Source organism: Pantherophis guttatus, chromosome 8 (assembly GCF_059756535.1).
Source record: "Pantherophis guttatus breed Tessera chromosome 8, ASM5975653v1, whole genome shotgun sequence".
NCBI classification, from domain to species: Eukaryota; Metazoa; Chordata; class Lepidosauria; order Squamata; family Colubridae; genus Pantherophis; species Pantherophis guttatus.
The window spans coordinates 82,140,616-82,161,872 of NC_142070.1; the positions used below are offsets into that span (position 1 = coordinate 82,140,616).

At 40.3% G+C, this 21,257-nt stretch overlaps 1 protein-coding gene across 3 annotated transcripts in view; it reads left to right on the plus strand.

Annotated features, from left to right (window-relative positions):
* Positions 1–21,257, plus strand: part of PPARGC1A (PPARG coactivator 1 alpha) — a 523,380-nt gene that overhangs the window by 491,159 nt on the left and 10,964 nt on the right. For all 3 annotated transcript variants that reach the window (XM_087875545.1, XM_060688913.2, XM_060688912.2), the window contains one exon: positions 17,298–18,192. In XM_087875545.1, coding sequence (XP_087731671.1) covers positions 17,298–18,192 — 895 coding nt within the window. The remainder of the gene's footprint in view (positions 1–17,297; positions 18,193–21,257) is intronic.

Here is a 21,257-nt window from a genome sequence, read left to right on the forward strand (position 1 = left end):
AGTTTTGACAAATGACAGAGGTCACAGGTGCCCCGTGCGAGTCCAAATTACAGCTGCAAAGCTCTCTTGCGTCCTCAGATTGTGTCGTTCTGGTGCTACCGTGGCTCTATTTATAACAGTTTAAATAGCAGTTGCCTTGATCTCAGGCTTGAACTGAAAAGGCCATTAGCCAGCCTGCTCTGCTCATGCCATCAAAGCCCAAACGACGATAATATAAATAGAAACTTCCTTGATTTTGCTTCCCTCTCTTTCATCTCTCTCTCCTCTCTCCTTTCTCTCTCTTTCTCTCTTTTCTCTCTTCTCTCTTTCTTCTCTCATTTCTCTCTCTGTGTCATTCTCATTCTCTCTCTTTCTCTCTTCCTTGCTCTCATTTTCTCTCTCTTTCTCTCTCTCTTTCTCTCTGTCTCTCTCTCTTTGTCTTTTTCTCCCCCTTGCTCACTCTGTCTCTTTTTTCTCTCTCTCTCTCCCTTGCTCTCTCTTTCTCCCCCCTCTTTTCTCTCTCTCTTTCCTCTCTCTTCTCTCATTTCTCTCTGTGTGTCATTCTCATTCTCTCTCTTTTTCTCTTCCTTGCTCTCATTTTCTCTCTCTCTTTCTCTCTGTCTCTCCCTTGCTTGCTTTCTCTTTCTCCCCCCCTCTTTTCTCTTTTTCTTTCCTCTCTCTTCTCTCATTTCTCTCTGTATGTCATTCTCATTCTCTCTCTTTTGCTCTTCCTTGCTCTCATTTTCTCTCTCTCTCTTTCTCTCTCTCTCTCTCTTTCTGTCTCCCTTTCTCTCTTTCTCCCCCTTGCTCACTCTCTGTCTCTTTCTTTCTCTCTCCCTTGCTCTCTCTCTCTCTTTCTCCCTCCTCTTTTCTCTCTCTCTCTCCTCTCTCTCTTCTCTCATTTCTCTCTGTGTGTGTCATTCTCATTCTTTCTCTTTCTCTCTCCCTTGCTCTCATTTTTTCTCTCTCTCTCTCTCTCTTTCTTTTTCTCTTTTTCTCCCCCTTGCTCACTCTGTCTCTTTCTCTCTCTCTCTCTCTCCCTTGCTCTCTTTCTCCCTCTTTCTTTCTCTCTCTCTTTCTCTCTCTCTCCTCCGTTGCTTTCAGTTTTGTAACACAAATGCAAAATCTCTTCTTTCTGCATGTATGTTGTGGATGAACATTGGTAAACAGAGGGGACAAATTCTGTGGTGTGGTTAAAAAGTTTGTGAGAATCTCCTCCCTGGTGTGTTATCCCATGGCCGAATCAGTTTCTGTCTCAAAGAGATTACGGTGAACCTTTGACAATGGAAGAGTTGGTGAAGGGAGACCCAAGTATAGGAAAGAGAAAGACCTTACAAAGGGTCACTTCAACAGGAGGTGACTGCAAGAAAAGATTATTTTTTTTAGATGAATTTGAAAAAGTCTGTGTAACTTACAAGCCTTCCCCCCCATGCATAATAATGATTTCAGTTGAGTATCCTAGAACGCATTCTGTGCTTAACTCTCTCACAGTTCCCTGTTTAACAGGGAAAATGAAGAAGCTGAAACTATTCGTCTTAAGAGGAGTTGGTTGCTAGTCAACTTTTCTCCCCCTCAAAATGTCTTTTTTAAAAACTTGTTAGCGTGTGAGATTGTTTAAAGTTTCTGGTGAAAGAACTGCAATTAAAACTCCGTTCTTTGTGCCCTAGGAAAGATTGCAACACCCCCATCTGACATTTCAATTTAAATATACCCCCAATCCATCCTTAGTTGTTTGACACAGACTTTTAATCTTTCAGCTCCTGTGTCTTTTCCTTGCTGGTGGGTACAGCAGAGTTCCTTTGGAAAGACAAGGTAGAGGCTACAAAAATGACAGAAGACCAAGTCACGCTTCATATATTTTATTTTATTTTATTTTGTTTTGTTTTGTTTTGTTTTGTTTTGTTTTGTTTTGTTTTGTTTTGTTTTGTTTTGTTTTGTTTTGTTTTGTTTTGTTTTGTTTTGTTTTATTTTATTTTATTTTATTTTATTATTTTATTTTATTTTATTTTTTTGGCTGGGAGATGTTTCAACACGGGTTTCTCCCATGCTGTTGACCCAATCTCAATGGGCTGAACACAATACGTTTCCATGCTGTGGTTGTCCTTTAACTTGTGGATTCTCATCTTCGGTTAGTACATTTTGAAACGAGCTATCCTAAAGTCCAAATCAAGGAAGGGATTATTTATTTTTTTTGACCATGTCAAAGTATACGATGATCCTTGCAGGTCTCCTAAGGCTGTAGAGTTTGGACCATGAATGGCTTCTAGAGAAGCTTTCTACGTTTTCTTTGAAGGTTTGTATTTGTTTGCTTGTTTGTTTCTTCAATTTCTGTGGCTGCCCATCTCAGTCAATGACTGAAGATGAAAAGAGCTAGTTTTGAAGTAAAATACACTTTGCTCAGGTTTAAGCTCCAGGAAGAAATGAGAAAATTACAGTTTAGAATAGAATAGAATAGAATAGAATAGAATAGAATAGAATAGAATAGAATAGAATAGAATAGAATAGAATAGAATAGAATAGAATAGAATAGAATAACAGAGTTGGAAGGGACCTTGGAGGTCTTCTCGTCCAACCCCCTGCTTAGGCAAGAAACCCTATACCACTTCAGACAAATGGTTATCCAACATCTTAAAAACTTCCGTTGTTGGAGCATATACAACTTCTGGAGGCAAGTTGTCCCACTGATTAATTGTTCTAACTGTCAGGAAATTTCTTCGTAGTTCTAGGTTGCTTCTCTCCTTGATTAGTTTCCATTCGTCGCTTCTTGTCCTGCCTTCGGGTGCTTTGGAGAACAGCTTGACTTCCTCTTCTTTGTGGTAGCCCCTGAGATATTGGAAGACTGCTATCTTGTCTCCCCAAGTCCTTCTTTTCATCAAACTAAACATACCCAGTTCCAGCAACCGTTCTTTATATATTTTATCCTCGAGTCCCCTAATCATCTTTGTTGCTCTTCTCTGCATTCTTTCTAGAGTCTCAACATCTTTTTTACATCGTGGCGACCAAAACTGGATATTCCAAGTGTGGCCTTACCAAGGCCTTATAAAGTGGTATTAACACTTCACATGATCTTGATTCTATCCCTCTGTTGATGCAGCCTAGAACTGTGTTGGCTTTTTTGGCAGCTGCTGCACACGGCTGGCTCCTATTTAAATGGTTGTCCACTAGGACTCCAAGATCCCCTTCACAGTTACTACTATTTAGTAAAGTCAGTTATTGTCTTCCGTTAGCATGGACTAACAATCTAAATTTGTATAATCCTACTGTTAGATTCCACAACATGCAATCTTTTCTTCCTGAAAAATCATGCAGTGTTGTCAGAATTACCGAAATGGGGATGTTCTCCGAAAATATTCAGGATGTTTTTAAGACTGAACAGGAATACAGTTTGGGTAATGAAGCACCACAGCCTGCCTAAGAGAAATATTTTTGCATGTGTGCAGTGTCCTTTTGGCCCTCTTCCTCGTGCTGAAAAACAGATGGAGCTTTCTCGATTTGTACATAATTGCCCTAAATAAAAGACAATTCAGAAAGCAATGCAGGCTGGATCCAAACTGAATCACACCCAGAAATGATTAATTGTTCAGGAACATCTCCTTGATTTCACTGGGCATGAGAAGTTCAGATACAACTTTGTACGCCGGTACGATCTCTATTGCAGGTTTATTTTTAAAAAAAACAAATAATCCTTTTTTAAAAAATTGTATACCCTGCTTCAAAACAATCGCGAGACGCCAAGCAATGATTTAGATCTACTCAGATCCCACAAGTGTACACATAAACATACTCTTAAATTAAATATTGATAAGCCTTTTTTTAAAAAAGTAAAGGTTTAAAAAGTAAAGGTTTCCCACTTTGACAACATAGCAAATATATATATTCTTCCTTCAGCAACCGAATTCTCCCGGGATACTCACAAAAAGGAAGCTGATCGTTAGGCATTTCTTACTAGGGCGCTGTCTGCAGAATTTGGTGTTGGGAGTTTTCAGACGCGCCACAAAACTTTGCTGAGAATATTTAACTTTCGCAACCAAAGGCCTGTAAAAATTTCTCTCTCTTTTTCTCACATCTCTGCTGCTTTGTCTACAAAATCTGCCTTCTGATAAAGTGATAGGACAGCAAGCAGGAATTTAAACCGCAGGGACTTACTATCTGGTAAATTATTATATATATATATATAATAATTTATATATACCTGGCTAGAAGAAAAACACACATAAACCCTACGAAGAAGTAAGAAAATTGATACTGTACCTTTACAGGGAGGATACATAAGATATGGGTGTGGCCTACTGATGAAAGCAAACGAGCTAGAAATGGATCTATTTAGGTCTCCCACCTAGCAGTTAGAGCTTGCTAGCTGTTAGAAAGGAAAAAAGCCCAGAACCGAGTAGATGTGATTCTACTGAGCTGGAGCTACCAAAAAAAAAACCTTGGCTACGTAGGGAAAACCTGGCTAGAAGAAAACACACACACACACACACACACACACACACACACACACACACACACACATATATATATAATATATATATCTCCAGAGGTCTATATTTATCTTCTGCTTTAGTGACAACAAGATTAAACTGACTCTTTGACAGACATGTGGGTTTTTTTATTATTATTATATGATGGTTATTTAATTTTATTATCCGTTCGGAGAGCTTTGGCTGTTTTGTGTCATAGGGAAACCCTGCTGGGTTTTTTTTCACTGGATCAGGCCATTATCTTGTGTTCAGTGCCTTAAGTGGCTTTAAATAATGATTCCCTGCATAATCCCATTTCCAAAAGTCTTCAGATATAAACGAATCTGTTGTGTGTGGGTGGGTTTGGTGTTTTTTTAAAAAAAATTTAAATAATAATGCGGATATTGTAGCCTGCTTTTCAAAACGCTTGACAGATTCGCTTTTTCTAGAGTTCACAAATATGCATATCGGCAAGTGAGACGAATTATTACCCTGTTTCCCCCCAAAATAAGACCTCCCCTGATAATAAGCCCAATCAGGCTTCTGAGCGCATGGCAATAAGGCCAAGCGCTTATTTCAGGGTTCAAAAAAATATAAGACAGGGTCTTATTTTCGGGGAAACACGGTAGCTAGAGATAGATAGATGATAGATAGATAGATAGATAGATAGATAGATAGATAGATAGGGATAGAGATAAATAGAGATAGATTAGATAGAGAAAGATAGATGATAGATAGATAGATAGATAGATAGATAGATAGATAGATAGATAGATAGATAGATAGATAGGGATGGATGGATGGATAGATAGAAAGATAGATAGATAGAGATAGAGATAAATAGAGATAAATTAGATAGAGATAGATAGATAGATAGATAGATAGATAGAGATAGATAGATAGATAGATAGATAGATAGATAGATAGATAGATAGACATAGACAGATACCCTGTTTTCCCCAAAATAAGACCTCCCCTGATAATAAGCCCAATCGAGTTTTTGAGCGCATGGCAATAAGGCCAAGCGTTTATTTCAGGGTTCAAAAAAATATAAGACAGGGTCTTATTTTTGGGGAAACACAGTAGATACCTGAAGATTAACACTGAAGTTTTATTGGTTGTACGTGACATGCAATGTGATTAATCAGGACAAGGATTTGTAGACATTCTAGAGTCGTGATGGCGAACCTATGGCATGCGTGCCAGAGATGGCATGTGGAGCCATATCGGTGGGCACGCAAGCGTTGCCCTAACTCAGCTCCAGCGCATTTGCGCACGCGGCCAACTGATTTTCGGGCCTTCCGAGCCTACCGGAAGTTGGAAAACAGGCTGTTTCCAGCCTCTGGAGGGCCTCCAGAGGTGGGGAAGGCTGTTTTAGCCCTCCCCAGGCTCCTAGAAAGCCTCTGGAGCCTGGGGAGGGCAGAAAACAGGCCTACCAGGCCCACTGTGCCATCGCGTGCCAAAAGCGGGGGCAGTGGAGGGGGTCACACACACATGCACGGGGATGCGGGAGGCTTTGAATTATGGATGTGGGCACATGTGCGCACAACCCCCTGCGCTCCCCCCATTTTTGGCACGTGACAGCAAAAAGGTTAGCCATCACTGTTCTAGAGGGAAACCGGTGTGCACTTACTGAAACACGTTCGAATCTCTAGTTAAGGGTGACTTGTGATATTTATTGTGGTTGATAAGGCAGACTTGAGGGGTCTGTAACAACTCACCACAGCTAATTCATTGCTGGACAATTTGCCATGGCCAACTCACCGTGGGGCACCTTGCCATAAGAGAAGAGTTACCCTAATATCAAAAAACAAAAAAAACAAAACAGTGGAACAGAATGGTTAAAGGATGCCAAAGAAAGGACAAAATGACATCTGAATGACAAACATTAAAATAGGTTTTTTAAAACTATTTTAAGTAATTCCATTGAATTGTTGAAATCTCCTGTCGTGAATTGACCATGATGAGTTGACTGTAACCATTTGAATATGGCCAGTTGTCCCATCCTGGATCTGAGTGACTTAGGAGTCAATGGTTTTACGGTAGGACACCAAAAAAATCAGTCCAGAATGTCCCGGGAACTTGTTTCTGAGTAAATTCTGTCCATCAGGCTAAATTTCACAGCCAGATCAAACAAGGCAGCCAATATTATAATGTCCATATGTTGTGTCTGTATGTTTGTACTATCCCGTCGATTTGGAGCTTAAATTCTGGATAATGAATTTAAATTTGAGAAATGAAATATTTGTTTGGGATGAACACACAGTCCTTGACTTACAATCGCAGTTGAGCCCAAAATTTCTGTTGCTAAGGGAGACATTGGTTAAGTGAGCGTTGCCCCATTTTACGGCCTTTCTTGCCTCCATTGCTAAGTGAATCACTGCGGTTGATAAGTGAGTAGCCCCGTCGTGAAGTGAATCTGGCTTCCCCATTGAGTTGGCTTGTCGGAAGGACACAAAAGTTGATCCTGGGACCCTGCAACCGTCATAAGTACGAGTCAGTTGCCACACATCTTAATTTTGATCACATGACCATGGGGATGCTGAAAAGATCAGAAAACAGAAAAACAGTCATAAGTCACTTTTTTCAGTGCTTTTCAAAGTTGTGACTTTGAATTGTCACTAAATGGACTGTTGTAAGTCGAGAACCAGCTGTAATGTGTCCTACTCTAGCTCCGAGGCACTTAACACCCATTAAATGAGATTGGAAAGCCATTTCATGCCGAGGTGGTATTCAGCCGGTTTGGATTGGTTCGGGCGAACCGGTAGCGCCGACAATCAGTTGGCCCTGCCCACCCACCCCAGCTCTATCCTGTCCTTTATTTCCTGCTTTGTAGATCATCTCAATCGCGCGGCACACCTGATTCCCCCCCCCCCGCTGTTCTACTTACCATTACTGACTTGGAAGTTAAGCAGCTGAGCTTCTAAATGCTCCATTTTTTGCATTGCGCGCAAGTGCCTTAAGTACGCGCAAAGCACACGCTCATCGAACCAGTTGTTAAACTGGCAGCATTCCACCACTGATTTCATGTATTCAAAGAAACACTCAAAGAAGAGTGTTTTATCACCTCATCTTTCCCATTTGAACTACCTGCTGGATCTCAGGTGGCTTCCATTCTCCCTTTCCAAAGACACATCTTCCCTTGGCTGCTGGGCCAGAAAATCTCAAACCCAAGGCTTCCACTGACATGTGAGATGAACTTTGGAACTTTTTCAATAAGGAACAACCACACACAATCTCGTTAGACTGCTTATCTCAGTCCAGAAATTGGTGCTCTCATTTGTGCTCTCATTTTCCTTTGGAAAATGAAAAAAATAATAATGAAAAATCTCAGATCTGAAAGCACAAATTAGCATGGCGGGTTGGTACCCCTTCCCGGGGTGGGCTGCTGGGGGTTCGCAGGGGTTCTGTGCAGTTCGGAGAACCCCCAAATCCCACTCCTCGCTGGCCCCCGCCCACCTGCTGTTTTGGATGCAGATAAGTGCAGGATGCGCACGGAGGCTTGGGGAGGGCGAAAAATGGGCCTACCAGAAGTTCGGGAAGGCTCCAGAGGGCCTCCGGAGCCTGGGGAGGCTCTTTTCGCCCTCCTGGAAGCTCGAAGAAAGCCTCCAGAAGGCCAGGGAGGGGAAAAACGCCCCCCCCCGCCGCCATGGTGCAGGAGGCTAACTAGGCCACGGCCACCCAGCAACTGGGCAGAGAACCCCTTGCTAAAATTTTCGCAGCCCACTCCCGACCCCTTCCGAGTTTGCCGTGCCAAAATGCGTGCGGTGTGATGTAGAGGTCCTTGTTTTATTATAGAGCACATTTCAATGCAGTAATCATAAATATTACTAAGGTCTGTGCTCGGTTGAAATATGACCTATATACTCTTGATTGTTTGCCTTACGTGATTTGTCTGACACCCATTACATTCCGGGTAATAGGAGCCATTTGTTCCTGCGCACACCAAGCCCATTTGACAAAAGGAAAATAGACGGCAATAAAAAAGCGATCCTCGGAATTACATTCTGCACAGTGCCCGCACTGCTGAGAGTTTGTGTAAGTGTGTTAACAATGCTCCGAGCTGCCTCTTGTCAGCTTTCAACCTGTAATGGCCATCTGTCCTTCCATAAATCTGCCAAACTCCGGGAAGTTCAAGAGAGAGCAAAGAGTATACCTTGCACTCTTCTCCATGCACAAAACGTGTACGTTTACTGGGGGAGGAAAACTCAACCGGCGTGAAATAATCCGAAAAGGCCCAGAATGTTTTAGCACTATTGATTTAGGATCATGCCACGAGATGGAAATCAAGATTGCTGTGATTAGAGGGAAGGCAAAGCAGAACCGCGACTCGTTGTGAATAAAGAGAGGATTAATTTTCTTCCAGGTTTCGATCCCAGGAAAGTGGAAAGAAGGGAATTAGAGAGGGGGAAAAAAATACCTTATTTAAAACTTCTTTTGCCATTCAATATTATCATGTGATCAAATTATCATGTGATAAAAATATTATCATCAGCAGTGGCTCAGTGGCTAAGATGCTGAGCTTGTCGATCAGAAAGGTCGGCAGTTCAGCGGTTCGAATCCCAAGTGCCGCGTAATGGGGTGAGCTCCCGTGACTCGTCCCAGCTTCTGCCAACCTAGCAGTTCGAAGGCCCATAAAAAAAATGCAAGTAGAAAAATAGGGACCACCTTTGGTGGGAAGGGAACAGCGTTCCGTGCGCCTTTGGCATTGAGTCATGCCGGCCACATGACCACGGAGATATCTTTGGACAGCTGTGGCTCTTCAGCTTTGAAACAGAGATGAGCACCGCCCTCTAGAGTCGGGAACGACTAGCACATATGTGCGAGGGGAACCTTTACCTTTACCTATTATCATGTGAGTTTTGCCTATTCCCATTTTCCTTTTTTTTCTCTTCTTTTTTTAGAGGAAAGTTGAACTCAAATCTTTCTGACTTCTGTAGATAAGTTCAGGTTGAGAGTTTTTGTCAAGAGTGTACGAGTATGGTTCTTTTCTTGTGACTTTCCATTTTCAAGTTCTTAATTTCGCTTAGAGCTCTGGTGTTATCTGCTAGTCCTTCAATCCGAGTGTTAGCCACCAGTTGACCTTGTTTGGAGAACTATAACAGAAGCATAAAATCCTCAAACTGTCTGGCACAAAAAAATAAGAGCAGGGATAGAGGTCAAAAGTGCTATGAGTTTATTTCATGCTACCTATATACAAGAATCTTATCTACTAATGGTCAAGGGAAATTGGTGCTAGATAAGAGTCAATAGAATTCACAAGGGGCTGGACTTAGCTGTCTTGCGACTCCAAACTAATGATGTGTTTGACCCTGACCTCAGCTCAGCCTGGTCTTCTCCTACAAAAACTCAGTTTTTGTCATTCCACTCTCGAATACGAATTTAACAGAAACCTCTCTTCGAGACTTTTTAGCTGAGATCATATGTCATATGGAAGGCTGTATCTTAAGTTAAAAGGTTCCTTCAAACAGAAAGCAGAAATTGGTGACAAAGTATTAATTAGAAAGTTTTTCTTATTGCACTATTTGTCTCTTTGTGTGACATGCCGGATGGATGGATGGATGGATGGATGGATGGATGGATGGATGGATGGATGGATAGATAGATAGATAGATAGATAGATAGATAGATAGATAGATAGATACATGATGGATAGATGATGGATAGATACAGATAGAAATTGGTGACAAAGTACTAATTTAAAAGTTTTTCTTATTTCTTATTTATCTTTTTGTGTGACATGCCGGATGGATGGATGGATGGATGGATGGATAGATGGATGGATGGAGACAGACAGACAGACAGACAGACAGACAGACAGACAGACAGACAGACAGACAGAGCAAGAGAGAGAGAGAGAGAGAGAGAGAGAGAAAGAGAATAGTGATAGAGATAGATAGATGGGTAGATAGAAAGAGAGAGAGAGGGATAGGGTAGGATAGATAGATAGATAGATAGATAGATAGATAGATAGATAGATAGATAGACAGACAGACAGACAGACAGACAGACAAGTAGAGATGGATGGATGGATGGATAGATAGATAGATAGATAGATAGATAGATAGATAGATAGACAGACAGACAGACAGACAGACAGACAGACAAGTAGAGATGGGTGGATGGATAGATGATAGATAGATAGATAGATAGATAGATAGATAGATAGATAGATAGAGAAAGTGAGAAAGATATAGAAATAGACATAGTGATATAGAAATATAGAAATGGATAGATAGATTGATAGATAGGAGATACGATATAGAAGCATTCAAAAGCATTCAATATTTAAAAGCATTCTATTTTAGGAATTTATTTTGGCGCTATGGCTCAGCGGTAAAAGGCGCTGGGCTTGAAGCTGGAGAGCTGAGAGCCCAGGTTTAAGACCCGAGCTCCGCGCATCAGGGTGAGTTCCTGTTCTTGGCTCAGCTCCTGCCCACCTAAGCAGTTCAAAAGCATGCAGATGCGAGTAGATAAAAAGGCACCATTTGGGAGGGAGGGTAACAGCTTTCTGTGCAGCTTTGGCATATAGCCATGCTGGCCACGTGACCACGGAAATATCTTTGGATAGCACTGGCTCCCTCGGCCAAGAAACAGAAAGGAGCACCTTGCATTAAAGTCGGACATGACTGGACAGAGGAAATATTTTGGCGGTAATTCTATTGTCTAACATCATCTAAGGTGACTTATGGAAGAGTCTGAACCATTTCAACGAAGCTGAGACCTCCAATCTCTCCTTTAAAAACATATTGCTTCCATTTGTCTTTTCTAAACCTTTCTACTCATTTTGGAATAGATTTTATTTCACCGGAAGTTTTGATAGATAAACTTCCACACTTTCTTCGTCAAAACTTGCACTCTTTTCCTTGAATTTAGAAAGTCAGAATTGCCTGGCAAGAGCCGTTACTGGGGTGAGATTGTGAGATTATGTAAGAAATGCATTGTTATTAGTGTGGGAGAAGATTAGAGATAAATATTATTTGAAAATACCAGCATGGTTATCAACAATGGAAGCATCAATACATCCAAACATTATTAATATTAGAAATATTCTTAGATATAAAGATATTTTAACAGATAAGGGGGAATTGAAAGAGAAACAAGAAATAGAAGAACAAGGGATTGAGATGGACTGGTATACTCGTATGCAAATTCAAACAAGATATGAAAAAGATGCTAAATTATATGGTTTCTATCTAGAAATGACAGAATTGGATAAGATACAGGAACAGATGAACAATTAATTATATATATATATATGAACAATTAATTAATTAATTAATATATATAAAACCATTTACTAAGTATTGAACTAGAAAAAGAACAGGTAAAAGAAGCAATGATAGCCTGGGCAAACATTTTTGTATATTCAATTGAGTTAGATAAATGGCAGCAGCTATGGGAAAGGAATTATAAATTAACAATATCCACAGCATATAAGGAGAATCAATATAAAATGTTTTACAGATGGCACATGCCACCTGAAAAATTGGCAAAAATGTTTAAAGATAAATCAACTAAATGTTGGAAATGCCATCAGGCATCAGGATCGTATTACCATATGTGGCGGACATGTCCGGAAGCGAGAAATTATTGGATTAAAATTAAAACATGGTTACAAGAAATGATACAACAACATATAGATTTAAAATCTGAACTGTTCCTATCGAGTATCCTACCAGAGAAATTTAGTAAAGAAAATATATATTTGATTGTCCATGTTATAACTGCAGCGAGGATAGTATTTGCGCAAAGATGGAAAGCAGAGAAAATCCCTACAGAAGCAATTAAGAAAATATTGGATTGTGCAGAAATGAATAGATTGACTTTGACAATTAAAGAGAGAGAGGAATCGCTTCTGTAAATCTCCAAGTGGTAGCAATCTCTCCTTGTCTTGCGTTACTCGTGCTTTTTGTTTGCAAGCCGATTCATCCTTCTCCACTTCAGTTCAAATTAGAAGGAATCGTGACTCTTTCCATTTTTGAAGTTGTCAGGATTCTTATTTTTCCCAGAAAGAATTTCCTTTGGGACAGACTTTGGCAATTGAAACATTGTGATTTGCAATAATTGGCCAATAAATATAGACTTCCCCTGCTGATCTTGCTAGCCCTCTGAATGGTGTTTGGAGTAGCACAGCCTAAGTTTTTATTTATTTATTTATTTTATTGATTTTTCTATTAAATACATTTCCTAATGCTTAATAAACATCGTGTTGTCTGGGTATTTAATTTGCTTAACAATACAAATTGCATTCTTAATCACCATCCCTTTTTTCCAACCATTGGTAAAATAGATTCCATGTTTGATAATATTCTACATCTTCTTTCTGCTTAATTTTCAATGTCAGTCTATCCATTTCTGCACAATCTAGTATCTTCCTATCTCTTCGGCTTACGGTATATCTTCATTTTTCCAGTATTGTGCGAATATAATCCTCACTGCTATTAAGACATGTAATGTTAAATACATACTTTCCTTATCATTTTTTTCCTGATATCATCCCTAATAAAAACAGTTCAGGTTTAAAATCTTCATGTTTCCCTATCATCTTTTCTAGCCACCTATGTATCTTTGCCCAAATTTCTTTCTTTTTTTTTTTTTGGCGCAAGTCCACCACATATGATAAAATGTGCCCATTTTTTTGGGTTACATTTCCAACATTTGCTAGACATATTTTGAAACATTTTAGCTAACCTAGCAGGTGGTATAAAGTAGCACAGCCTAATTCTGTCTGTCTCTCTGTCCGTCTCTTAGTCTGTCTGTCTCTTAAACCGTATGTCTCCTTCACGACAGTTTCCTGATAGTGTTTGGTAAACATTGAATCACTGTTTTTTTTAAGACAAGTTACTGTGCAACTTTCTCAAATGGTTGAAAATCTTTTGTGTGGGGGACAGAATAAAAATGAAGAACCTTTTCTTTTGCATCAGTTAAGTTGTTTTGGAGCACAAAGCAGGAAATATCTACAGTTTCTGGAAAAATATTACAGTATTCTGTAAGCATTTCCCCTCATGACAGTTTATGAGTCTCCTTCAATCTCATGAAGAAAGTGCATCTCATAACTGGAAAGTTTTGATTCCCAACACTATAGAATACAGAATAACATACAGAATAGAGCTGAAAGGGACCAGCCTCAAGCTGTCCGATCTGTTCTTAAAGACCTCTGGTGATGGAGCACCCGAAACTTTTGAAGACAAGTTGTAATTCAGTCGTGGCCAAAATTGTGGAAACCTTTTGGGAAAAGTGTATTTTTGAGATTTGATGGCTAATAACACCACTTTTTTTTTTTTTTGGAGTTTCAAGAGAATCCTATTCCACTGCTGGAATGGCCTGGGAATAGCCCAGACCTTCTTATCCCAATGGAAAATCTATGCAGCTGACTAAAGAAACTGGTTACTCAGAACTTGCGACCCAGCAATAAAACCCAGTTAATAGAAGCCACCATTCCATCTTGGTTTCACATGAGAACAGCTGCAGAACTCAAAGACTTGGTTCACTCCATGGGAAGACGTTGTAAGGCCATCATTCATGCTAAAGGTTGCCCAACTAAGTATTCACTGACATGGTGATAATTTTTGTATATCTCATTTTTTCTATGGTGATAATTTTTGTATATCTCATTTTTTTTCTACGTGTTTCACTTTTCTTCTCTATACTGTAACTCCTATTCTAATAGCAAATCCTTCCTAAAAGTTATTGGATGACATTCTTGATTCAATTATCTTTCCATTGATATATAATTTTATGGTACTACTCCAAAGGAAAAAAAAAGTGGTGTTATTACCGTGTTTCCCCGAAAATAAGACCCTGTCTTATATTTTTTTGAACCCTGAAATAAGTGCTTGACCTTATTTTGGGGGAGGTCTTATTATTTTGGGGCGCATGGAGCAAGACGGGGCTCCTCTTGCCATCTTACCTGATTTCTAGCTCTGTCTCCCTAACCGTAACCAGCGGAAATGGCGGGGCTGCAAATGCGTTTAAATATTTTCAGGGAGGGCTTATTTTCGGGGGAGGATTTATTTTGGGGATAGGGCTTATTATCCAGGGAGGTCTTATTTTCGAGGAAACACGGTAGCTAGTTTTAAAAAATACACTTTTCCCAAAAGGTTTTCAAAATTTTGGCCACTACTGTATGTTAAAGTAAAAAAAATAATAATAATAAAATTTAAAAAGTTGTGTCTGTGTATATGTGAGCCAGGGAATGCGACACCCCCTTTGATGAACTCAGAAAGGAGCCAGAAGGGTTTGCAAACACTTCCTGCACGAAACTAAACCTCGGAGACGAAAGAGTTTGACTTCTATCATGGGAGGATTTCGGCGAGGCTGTTGCGTGCGTGATCTTTCCTTTCTACAAAGAGGCAAATCGCAGAGGAAATTAACATGCTGTGAGGGGAAACCGTTATTGATCTGACATTTGTCTCCTCTTTATTTACTTAAGCCTCTATTTGTTAAATGGAAGGTAAAGTTCAGCTTTTCTTTTGTGAGGCTCGAGGAGCACCGGGGCAATTTAGATGGCTTACCTGCCGTTTCAATTTCACGATCATCCCCGCACGCAGTTTTCTTACAAAGTTGCAGTGCCACAAGTGTGTTCTGCGCAGGGGTAGCAGTGGGTGACTGTTAATTAACCTCACAAGTCAAAAGTGTTGCTGCAAATCACGATCACGGCTGCCCGTCTGTAACATAACATTTCCCTCTATATAGTATAGTACCATGATGGCGAACCTATGGCACACGTGCCACAGGTGGCATGTGGAGCCATATCGGTGGGCATGTGAGCGTTGCCCTAGCTCAGCTCCGGTGTGCACATGCCACCTGATTTTCAGGCCTTCTGGGCCCACCGAAAGTCGGCAAATGGGATGTTTCCTGCCTCTGGGGGGAGAGGCTGTTTTCGTCCTCCCCAGGCTCCTAGAAAGGCTCTGGAGCCTGGGGAGAGCAAACAATGGGACTTCCAGTCCCACTGTAAGTCGGCAAACAGGCCGTTTCCGGCCTCCAGAGGGCCTCCGGGGGTGTGCAGAAGGCCGTTTTTGCCATCCCCAGGCTCCAGAGGCTGGGGAGGGCGAAAAATGGGCCTACCGGGCCCACCATGCCATCTTGTGCCAAAAGCGTGAGAGAGTGGGAAGTTGGGGCGCATTGAATTATTGGTGTGGGCACACGCGCACGTGACACCCCCCCCCGTGCTCCCCCCCTTTTGGCATTCAATGGCAAAAAGGTTAGCCATCACTGGTATAGTATAATGTTTTGCACCTTGCTGTCTCTTTTCAACAGTGTATAATTCATGTTTTCTTTCATTCATGTCAGGTTTGTTGGGGTTTTTTGGGTGGGGGGGCAAGTTCTGTTGTTTGGATGACCGTATCTGGCTTTAAAAAGAGCGAATAAGCGCAAAAGGCTATATGTATCCCTTGATCATGTAGATTTACAGTTTACAATTGCACTGTAGCGGATTCAGTTTCATTTTATTTATAAAATGGTAGGATCCATGTTGCATAAAGAGGGAAGGTGAATAAATCAAATGGTTTCAAAATACCGCGGGGATACTGAACAAGAGAGGCTACTAGCTTTAGCGCTGAAGAGTAAATATTTTGAAATATTACTCTGAAGATTAAAATGGTGAAATACAGTTAAAAGGAAGCTCTGGTGTGGCTTACTGGTTAAGGTACTGGACTAGCCCTCCCTTGGAACCAGCTGAGTGGCCTACCCTAACACTAACCCTAAAGTATATAGAGTAGAGTAGAGTAGAACGGAACGGAACAGATAATATATAAATAATACAGAATAGAATAGAAAGAATAGAGTGGAATGGAATGGAATGGAATGGAATGGAATAGAATAGAATAGAATAGAATAGAATAGAATAGAATAGAATAGAATAATTAATGGAGGGAATGGAATGGAATGGAATGGAATGGAACGGAATAGAACAGAATAGAACAGAATAGAACAGAATAGAATAGAATAGAAAATTAGAATGGAATGGAATGGAATGGAATGGAATGGAATAGAATAGAATAGAATAGAATAGAATAGAATAGAATAGAATAGAATAGAATAGAATAGAATAGAATAATTAATGGAGTGAATAGAATAGAATAGAATAGAATAGAATAGAATAGAATAGAATAGAATAGAATAGAATAGAATAGAACAGAACAGAACAGAACAGAACAGAACAGAACAGAACAGAACAGAATGGAGCGCCCACGATTTCTGGTGGCAAGCTGTTCCACTGGTTAATTATCCTCACTGTTAGGAAGTTTCTCCTTAATTCCAGGTTGCTTCTCTCTTAGATTAGTTTCCAACCATTGTTTCTTGCCCTGCCTTCTGGTGCTTTGGAGAATAACTTGACCCCCTCCTCTTTGGGGCAGCCCATCAAAGGCTGGAATACTAGTATCATGTCACCCCTAATTCTTCTTTTCTTTAGACTAGCCAAACCCAAATCCTACAGCCATTCGTAGCAATAGCAATAGCACTTAGACTTATATACTGCTTTACAGTGCTTTTACAACCCTCTCTAAGCGGTTTACAGAGTCAGCATATTGGCCCCAATAATCTGGGTCCTCATTTTACCCACCTCGGAAGGATGGAAGACTGAGTCAATACTGAGCCGGTGAGATTTGAACTGTCGAACTGCAGCTAGCAGTCAGCTGAAGTAGCCTGCAGTGCTACACTCTAACCACTGCGCCACCGTGGCTCTTATATGTTCCATATGTTTTAGTCTCCAGGCCTTTGATCTTCTCTGCACTTTTTCCAAAGTCTCAACGTCTTTTTTGCAGTACGGTGACCGCAACTGGTTGCAATATGAAGCATGGATTAACCTGGGTTTCTCCTTCCTCCCCGCTTTCCCTTCCTCCTTTTGTATTTTAGGCCTAACTCCACCTACCACCCCTCCTCATAAGGCCAGCCAAGAAAACCCTTTTAGGACTTCACCAAAGCCCAAGGCCTCATGCCAGACTGTTATGCCACTTTCCCCGAAACCTCGCTGCGGTGAGTCTTCCATCTCTCAAGGACATAATTTGTTCTGGAAGGTTCCAGAGCAGTCGGAGCTGTACGCGCAGCTGAGCAAGACAAGTGGGCTGCCCCTGGGTCAAGAGGAGAGGAAGGCGAGGCGGCTCGGTTTGAGACTGTTCGGCGACCACGATTACTGTCAGTTGGTCATTTCTAAGACAGAACGATGCATCAACCGTTCCTGGGAACTACAGAATTCCAGTCAGGTTGAATTAACAGGCTGCCTGCCCGGACACTGGTGCCATATTTGTTCTTCCTTCGAGCAAAACAACCAGGAGGATGAGAGAGAAAGTTCTCAGGCGAGAAAGCAGGACTTACCATCCAACAACCGGAAACAGCTCCAAGACCAGGAGATCCGGGCCGAACTCAACAAGCATTTTGGTCACCCTAGCCAAGCTGTTTTTGAGGAAGAGGCCACTAAAACCAGCGATCTGAGGGACGACGGTCATTATAGCGATGAACAGTTCTCTAAGCTATCTATGTTTATAAATTCGGGACTAGCCATGGAGGGTTTTTTGGATGACAGCGAAGAGGAAAACGAAAAGATACAAGGCTACACCTTATTTGATTTGTCACCTTCCTGCTCTTCCCTGGATTCTCCGTGCAGAGATTCGGGGTCTCCCCCCAACTCGTTCGCTCAACGGTTCCAAAGGCTACGCTCTCAGTCGAGACCCTTCCTACAGTGCAGGCATTGTTCCCACGCTCCGTATTCCCGTTCGAGGTCAAGGTCGCCCGGCAAACGCTCCTCCTCAAGGTAACTGTGAGGGGATGGTGGGATTTCACTTAATGAAAGACAAGGCTCGCTTTCGGGAAAGTTAGAAGGCCTGTGTTTCATCAGTACATTCTTTGGTAGGAAGCTAATTTCAGTTTGCAAGAGGGGGTGATGGATCAGCTTGTCAGCTGGAGAGTTTGTCAGCCCCTGTTCGAGACCTGAGCAGCACGCGGTGCATTGAGTTCTTGTGACTTGTCCCAGCTCCAGCCCCCCCTAGCAAAGCATGCAAAGGATGATATACTGGAGAGAGAGAGAGAGAGAGAGAGATGAGAGAGAGAGATGATACATAGATGATAGAGTTAGAGAGATAGAGTGTGTGTGTGTGTGAGAGAGAGCAATAGTGAGATAGACAGACAGATAGATAAATAGAGATGGATGGATGGATGGATGGATGGATGGATGGATGGATGGATGGATAGATAGATGATACATAGATATATAGATAAATAAAGATGGAGACTGAGATCGAGATGATATAAATAATAGAAATAGAGATGGAGATAGAGATAGAGAGATAGATGATAGGTAGAGTGAGATAGACAGACAGACAGACAGATAGATAGATAGATAGATAGATAGATAGATAGATAGATAGACATAGATGATACATAGATAGATAGATAGATAGATAGATAAATAAAGATGGAGACAGATAGAAATGATATAAATAATATAAATAGAGATAGAGATAGAGATGATAGGTAGAGTGAGGTAGATAGATAAATAGAGAGATAGATAGATGATACATAGATGATGCATAGATATACAGATAAATAAAGATGGAGACTGATATAGTGGTGATATAAATAATAGAAATAGAGATAGAGATAGAGAGATAGAGATAGAGATAGAGAGATAAATGATAGGTAGAGATAGATAGATAGATAGATAGATAGATAGATAGATAGATAGATAGATAGATAGAGATAGATAGATGATACATAGATGATAGAGAGATAGAGATGGAGACTGATAGAGATGATACATAAATGATAGAAAGATAGAGATAGAGATAGTGAGATAGAGATAGATAGGAAGAGAGATAGATGATAGATAGTGATAGAGATAGATAGATAATGATAGATAAATAGAGATGAGAGAGTGATAGATAGTGATAGGTAGAGAGATGGATAGATGGATTTATAGATGGATAGAGAAAGAGAGAGAGATATGATAGATAGGTTAGAATGATATAGAAGCATTCAAAAGTATTCAATATATATAAAAGCATTCTATTTTCACTTCCATTACTTTCCGTAATATTACCGCCAATGTGAATGTATTTTACTTTCATTTTGGTTCTCTTGCATATTTATAACTTTCCTTCAGTTAAATAAATAAATAAATAAATTTGATATCTGCGTACAATATATGTTATTCCTTGAATGAGGAGGAATTTATTTTGACTGTGAAGGGGGTTCAGGGGTTAAAGACATTGGGCTTGTCAGCTGGAGAGCTAACAGCCCGGTTTTGAGACCCGAGCTCTGCACAACAGGATGAGCTCCCTTTCTTGCCTCACCTAAGCAGTTCGAAAGCATGCAAATGCGAGTAGGTAAATAGGCACCACTTTGGTGGGAAGGGAACAGCATTCCGTGCGCCTTTGGTGTTGAGACATGCCAGCCACAGGACCACAGAGACGTCTTCGGACAGTGCTGGCTCTTCGGCTTTGAAACGGAGATGAGCACCGCCCCCTAGAGTCAGGAACGACTAGCACATATGTGCGAGGGGAACCTTTACCTTTACCTTATCTAAATATGAACCAGTTGCCAAGCATCCAAATTTGGATCACCTGACCCTGTGGATGCTGCAGTGGTCCTAAGCATGAAAAATAGTCATAATTTATGTCATGGTATGGTATGGTTAATGGTATATGAGAGGCACTTTCTAGCTAACCTGGTGTTTTTTAAAAAACATGTATTTACCTTACAGATCTTACTATTATGAGTTGAGTTATTGTAGAACCCAGGCAAATAGAGGTTCTCCCTTACATTCAAGATCACATCCAGGTCAATCACCCTATGGTCAGAGTAGAGTAGAGTAGAATGAAGTTCAGAATAGAATAGAGTAGAGTAGAGTAGAGTAGAGTAGAGTAGAGTAGAGTAGAGTAGAGTAGAGTAGAATAGAATAGAATAGAATAGAATAGAATAGAATAGAATAGAATATTGGAATGGAATGGAATGGAATGGAATGGAATGGAATAGAATAGAATAGGAAATTGGAATGGAATGGAATGGAATGGAATAGAATAGAATAGAATGGAATGGAATGGAATGGAATGGAATGGAATGGAATGGAATGGAATGGAATGGAATGGAATGGAATAGAATAGAATAGAATAGAATAGAATAGAATAGAATAGAATAGAATAGAATAGAATAGAATAGAATGGAATGGAATGGAATGGAATGGAATGGAATGGAATAGAATGGAATAGAATAGAATAGGAAATTGGAATGGAATGGAATGGAATGGAATAGAATAGAATAGAATAGAATAGAATAGAATAGAATAGAATAGAATAGAATAGAATAGAATAGAATAGAATAGAATATTGGAATGGAATGGAATGGAATGGAATGGAATGGAATAGAATAGAATAGAATAGAATAGAATAGAATAGAATAGAATAGAATAGAATAGAATAGAATATTAGAATGGAATGGAATGGAATGGAATGGAATGGAATAGAATAGAATAGAATAGAATAGAATAGAATAGAATAGAATAGAATAGAATAGAATAGAATAGAATAGAATAGAATTCTTTATTGGCCAAGTGTGACTTGACACACACAAGGAATTTGTCTCCGGTGCAGAACCTCTCAGTGTACATGCAAGCCACAAGTGATAAATCATAATCATAAATCATGAGATATAACCCTCAGTGATAGTCATAGGATACTCAATAAGCAATCAACATAAATCTTGCCAGGGCACTAAATAAAAGCAACATAAATAGTGAGATACAACAATAAGTTACGGTCGTAAAGATCTAAGGAAATAGGTGGTAGGAAAGATGAGAAGGATAATGGTAGCACAGCTTTTCTA